This window comes from Nomascus leucogenys, chromosome 23 (assembly GCF_006542625.1).
Source record: "Nomascus leucogenys isolate Asia chromosome 23, Asia_NLE_v1, whole genome shotgun sequence".
Taxonomy (NCBI): Eukaryota; Metazoa; Chordata; class Mammalia; order Primates; family Hylobatidae; genus Nomascus; species Nomascus leucogenys.
The window spans coordinates 24673451-24679641 of NC_044403.1; the positions used below are offsets into that span (position 1 = coordinate 24673451).

Genomic DNA, 6191 nt, shown 5'->3' on the forward strand with positions numbered 1-6191 from the left:
TACATGGAGTGAAGAGAACTGACATGCTGTCCAATAAACTTCCTTGTCCTCCTTATGCAAGAAAGGAAATCCTGACTTAATGCATAGCCACAGAACAAGGTAATATTCTACATCTATCGGAGTTGAACTTCCTAAAAGACAAAGTGTTTATCTTTCAAGATTCATTCTCCCTGAATCTTACCAACAAAACACCCCTGAGGAGAAAGAAAGACAGGGAGGGAGAGAAAAGAGAGAGAGAGAGAGAAACAAAAAAACCAAAGAGAGAGGAAAAATGAATTCATCTAAATCATCTGAATCACAATGCACAGGTAAAATTTGCAACTCTTCCTTTTCTTCCATAGATCTCTTTCTGGAACAAGTGATAAATATGGTGAAAGACAGGACAATAGAAAAGTATTCACTGAAGTTAAAAAAAAAAGGGGGGGGGACAGAGGAAGAGAGAGAGAGAGATTGAAAGACTGTTTCTTATACCAGAAAGCCTGCTGGACTCTAGTTAAGGGAGAGATATCACACTGTTTCCACCCTTTCTGCAATACATTGTGTCCCTTTTGGCAAGACACTTCACTTCTCTGGAACTCTCTTTGTAAAATGTGTAATGGGAGGAAGAGAGGAACTACTGGATGACTGTTAATATTTTACCTAATATACAAAGAGCTTGAAAAGTGAGACACAGAAAAAAAAAGATCAGGAGAAAGACAAGAAAAGCAAAGATGAGAAAAAGGAAAAGAAAGGAAAAGAAAGAAGGGGGCCTTAGAAAATATTGAAAAAAAATTAACTGAGAGACTTAGAAAGGAAAAATTGTATATTTGAGTTCATGAGTCAAAGTCTTACTCCAGGGGTGCTAAACGTGTGGTCCTCAGACCAGCAGCAGCAGTAGCCCCTGGGAACTTGTTGGTTCCATACAAGCTCTGCTGAATTGCTAACTCTGGGGGTAAGGGTCAGCAATCTGTGTTTCAATAAGCCCTCCAAGTGATTCTGAAGCATGCTGAAATTTGGGAATTACTCAATGCAAACAATGGAAGTAAAAGGAAATAAGTAAGGATGAATAAGAATCTCTTCCATCTCTTTTGTACCTTGCTTAGGGAAGATTGATCATGTTTGTGTCTTTCTTTCTACAGAGAGAGGATGCTTCTCTTCCCAAATGTTCTTATGGACTGTTGCTGGGCTCCCCATCCTATTTCTCAGTGCCTGTTTCATCACCAGATGTGTTGGTGGGTTCTGAAGGTCAAATTCAATTTAATTCTTCCTGGTGCATATTAGGAGAAAACTCTTCCATGCTGCCTGTAGATTCTCTTTTCCCTCAAAAGGTCTTTCTATTTCACTCTTTTTTTTTTTCTATTAATCTCTTGGTTATTTCTCAAACCAGAAACCTCAACAAGCAGGAAACTGTTTCCGAATTTTAATCACCTGTGACTTACTTTTCATGATAGACATTTTTCACTTCCTTGGCAGTCCTGAGTCCTCCTCTTTCAGCCTCTGTCATTAGTGTAACCTTCTCTAGGAGATTCTGCCTTAGATCTTGAACTACTGGTCGGCACCAGAGATATGACTAATTACTTTTGGAAGGAAGGGTAGAGAGAGTTGGACTTGGCATAAGAGGTAGTGCAAGCATATCTATTTTCTCTGGGCCGTAAGAAAAAGCAGATTGTAAGAAAAAACATGATAATTATTGGCACTTTTGTTATAAATACAAAACTGAGGCAACTGATTTTTTTAACCAAAATAAGACTAACAAACATTATGCCCTTTCGTTTACAGTGACATATCGCATCTTTCAAACCTGTGATGAGAAAAAGTTTCAGCTACGTGAGAATTTCACAGAGCTCTCCTGCTACAATTATGGATCAGGTATAATAGTCCCAAAGGTGAACACCAAAATTTACATAGCAACATTTTTTGGCTCCTAGATTGACTTTGGGACAGCTGAAATATAGTTGGATTAGGTCTTATTTTCCAACAGCAAAATGTAAAATCCTAGAAATTTGGAGATGCAATTAGCATTGGGGCAGAAGGTCTTGGGGACATTATAGTAAACTTTTAGAATAAATTTGAGGTATATGTCTGAAGAGTAAATCTGAAGAGTACATTCCCAGGAGTGTACTTTTTTTTCATTCACCTACTTCCAAAATGAGATGAAGGAGAAAAAACGTATGGAGTAGAGAATTTATAAATATCTCACAAATATACTCTCTATGCTCTTCTATGTCATCCTGTTGCAAGTCTTAGCAAAATGCTACATGACGCTAAAAAAGTGACTTCCTTCTCTGAGCTATAATTTTCTCACCATTAAATTGAGAGAAGTTAGAAGAATTATTTATAATAGACCTCAAAGGCAAAAGTTCTGTAATTCTAAGAAATCTAACCCATCTATATACTACAGTATGGAGATTTGACTGAGGATACATTGTTTAGGTAACATAAGAGATGGCTCTTTGGGGGTCACCCAAATAAAAGGCATAAATTCCTCTGACATTAGTAGTCTAAGAACAGATAATAAGGTTCTATATCAATAACATAACTAAGATAGTTTGCATATATAGTTGCATTTCCTGGCACTGACATCCAGAGAATCCGAATTATGTTCAAAAGACCAAAAAAATTCTGTTTATGTTTCTTGACATTGGAATTATCTAAAGTCTTAGATACTAAGATGTGGGGTATGAACAAGTGATTCCAAGGCTTCTGACTTAAATGAGGACTCCAGGCGGCCAGATGAAGCTTTGGGTTTTCTTATTCGGTTCCCCTGGGACACTCACTGAAACATCTCTCATCCTAGGTTCAGTCAAGAATTGTTGTCCATTGAACTGGGAATATTTTCAATCCAGCTGCTACTTCTTTTCTACTGACACCATTTCCTGGGCGTTAAGTTTAAAGAACTGCTCAGCCATGGGGGCTCACCTGGTGATTATCAACTCACAGGAGGAGCAGGTAGCTGGAGTCCTCTGATGCCAATGTAATATTCCTCACATGGTCCACCCCTCTTTTCACACATATGCACAGTGCTTTACCCCCAATGACTATTGTTAATGAATGTACTAACATGCATGCTGTTCTTACTATTTCAGTAAAGTCACTGCCTACCTTAATTTATTTTCCTTCCTGGAAGAACCTAAGAAAAAGGGAATTTCCATGTGGAGTTCCTTTAGTTAGGCAAGGGGAAAAAAGAGGGTTGGAAGTGTTAATTTTAGACGAATCATTATGTTTATGAACATATTATATGAAAGAAGGAAAGCAAATACTGTCCGTTTTCTTTAAGCTGTGATTAATTATATTTTACGCTAGAGATATTCAATAAATTTGGCCACCAATAACAGTAGATAAATTTTGAAAGAATTATTGAGGATCTCCTTTTCTGTTGAAGGTTATTTTTTGTCAGTTTATTTTATGTTATGTATATTTTACCACAAAAAAAATCAGTAGATAATCCTCATGATCTTACAGTTTCATTTATCTGTTATTTCGCATCCAGATTCTTTTTTATTTTTTGAGACAGAGTCTCACTGTGTTGCCCAGGCTGGAGTGCAGTGGCACAATCTCGGCTCACTGCAACCTCTGCCTCCCAGATTCAAGCAATTCTCCTGCCTCAGCCTCCCAAGTAGCTGGGACTACAGGCACCCGCCACCATGCCTGGCAAATTTTTTTATACTTTTAGTAGAGACAGGGTTTCGCCATGTTGGTCAAGCTGGTCTCGAACTCCTGACCTCAGGTGATCCACCTGCCTCGGCCTCCCAAAGTGCCAGGATCTCATCCAGATTCTTACCTCTTTTAATAACAATTACCAGCAACGTTTATTCAAAACTGAAATAACTGATCTCTTTTTATTTTGTATCTTCCATAGGAATTCCTTGCCTACAAGAAACCTAAAATGAGAGAGTTTTTTATTGGACTGTCAGACCAGGTTGTCGAGGCTCAGTGGCAGTGGGTGGATGGCACACCTTTGACAAAGTCTCTGAGGTAATTACCCTCCTATTGAGAGGAGTTCTTGAAACCTCCTTCTGTTACCTGCAATAGATCAGGTCCATTATTGGTGGTACTAAATGCAGGAAAGAGAAGAGCTAAGGTAGAAAAGATGAAGGAGAAGTACAAGCACCCACTTCTCTCCTTTCCTGGGATTGTCTCAAGAATAAAGGGGAAATAATAAATGAAAAGGAACTGAAGAATCATTCACTGAGAATGCAAAGGAGACAAGAGGTGGAATTAAGAGTCTTATTCCCCAAAACTGAAGGAAATAAGGAAAAAAATAGTAAGTTGAGAAAGCCAGCAAGTTCTTATGCAGTGAAAAATGAGAATCTCTTGATAATGTCTCTTTTCTCCTTAGTAATAGCCTCACATCATTAGAACATAGCATTTTTTATTGTGGATATGCTTTTTTTGTTAGATTGGTTAATTCATATATAAAATGTTTTGCTATATATGTTGATTCTCATGATTTGTTAGGGAGTAAGTTTTTTTTTTCTTTTTTCTTTTCTTCAACTTTTATTTTAAGTTCCAGAGTACATGTGCAGGATGTGCAGGTTACATAGGTAAACGTGTGCCGTGGTGGTTTGCTGCACAAATCATCCCATGACCCGGATATGAAGTCCAGCATCCATTAGGTATTCTTCCTGATAGAGCATAGCATTTTTAAGTTTTTTTCTCATTTATTATTTCATTTTACCTAAATTACACTTTCTTGGAATGTATCAGTATTATTAATCTTTATTTAGCATTTGAGGAAACTAAAACACAGAAGAGTGAAGTGACTTAGCTAATGAGCAGTTCTAAGAGTACAACACAGATACTCTGACACGTTAGAAATGCTGCTTCACCAGCACACTGTAACACCACTGCAGGGTGCACCTAAGTTAGTGCACACTCTGTGCGGAATAAAGAGAGCCAAGCCAATATGAGACATGAGTGTGAAGAAAACAAATCTATCAGAATATCAATCTTCCCCATAACTTCTCATTCTGTAGCTAAGGAGCAGGACAGAATAGAAAAGGAACAAAGGAACAGGACAGAATAGAAAAGGAACAAAGGAACAGGACAGAATAGAAAGTCAGAAAGATCCGGTTCAGCTTCAGTACTCACAAACTGTGACTTAGACAAATAGTTCAGCTTTCCTGAGGTTCCTTTTCTTCTTCAATAAAATGGACATTATAATACCTACCTCGCAAAATTGTTGTGAGGTTAAATAACACAAATGTAATTTGCCTAGTATATTAGGTTACTTTGCCTCTTTTTGCTGGGATTTTAAGTCTCCTATGTCATTCTTTTTCAGCTTCTGGGATGCAGGGGAGCCCAACAACATAGCTACCCTGGAGGACTGTGCCACCATGAGGGACTCTTCAAACCCAAGGCAAAATTGGAATGATGTAACCTGTTTCCTCAATTATTTTCGGATTTGTGAAATGGTAGGAATAAATCTTTTGAACAAATGAAAATCTCTTTAAGAACAGAAGGCACAACTTAAATGTATAAAGAAGGAAGAACAAGAACATGGCCACACCCACGGCCCCACAGGAGAAATTTGTGCGCTGAACTTCAAAGGACTTCATAAGTATTTGTTACTCTGATATAAATAAAAATCAGTAGTTTTAAATGTTATAATTCATGTTACTGGCTGAAGTGCATTTTCTCTCTACATTAGTCTCGGGTCCTCTTCCCAGAATTCACAAAGCAATTCACTACCTTTTGCTACATTTGCCTCATTTTTGAGTATTTGTATGAAAGTACAGGGACACGGAGCCAAGACAGAGTCTAGCAAAGAAGAGGATTTTGGAAGGTGCCTTCCAACAATCGCCTGAATCCGGGCTCTGTAGCAGGTCCTCTTCTTTCTAGCTTCTGACAAGTCTGTCTTCTCTCCTTGGTTTCATACCGTTCTTATCTCCTGCCCAAGCATATATCGTCTCTGTTCTCCCCTATATAATGAGTAAGAAGCTTCTTCAAGTCATGGCACTTATTCCTGCTCAGAATACTGGTGTGGCCTTTCTGGCTACAGGCCTCCACTGCACCTTCTTAGGGAAGGGCATGCCAGCCATCAGCTCCAAACAGGCTGTAACCAAGTCCACCCATCCCTGGGGCTTCCTTTGCTCTGCCTTATTTTCAATTGACTGAATGGATCTCACCAGATTTTGTGTCTATTGCTCAGCTAGGACCCAAGTCCAATAGTCGAATTATTCTAAGCGAATATTCATCTCCACACTTTCCTG

General features: G+C 38.5%; 1 protein-coding gene across 1 annotated transcript; it reads left to right on the forward strand.

Moving 5' to 3' along the window:
- The first annotated feature begins 271 nt into the window (after positions 1-271).
- CLEC4E (C-type lectin domain family 4 member E) lies at positions 272-5484 on the forward strand. Its single transcript, XM_003265445.3, has 6 exons — positions 272-308; positions 1119-1211; positions 1759-1848; positions 2777-2928; positions 3839-3954; positions 5261-5484. The coding sequence occupies exons 1-6, from the start codon at positions 272-274 to the stop codon at positions 5418-5420; spliced, it is 648 nt and encodes a 215-aa protein (XP_003265493.2). The 3' UTR covers positions 5421-5484.
- The last annotated feature ends 707 nt before the right edge of the window (positions 5485-6191 follow it).

Excerpts from the sequence above, each read along its gene's own strand:
- CLEC4E (XM_003265445.3), top strand. The coding sequence starts at position 272 with ATGAATTCATCTAAATCATCTGAATCACAATGCACAG. Across the intron at positions 309-1,118 it reads ATCTGAATCACAATGCACAG|AGAGAGGATGCTTCTCTTCC; the intron begins GTAAAATTTGCA and ends TTCTTTCTACAG. Across the intron at positions 1,212-1,758 it reads TTTCATCACCAGATGTGTTG|TGACATATCGCATCTTTCAA; the intron begins GTGGGTTCTGAA and ends TTTCGTTTACAG.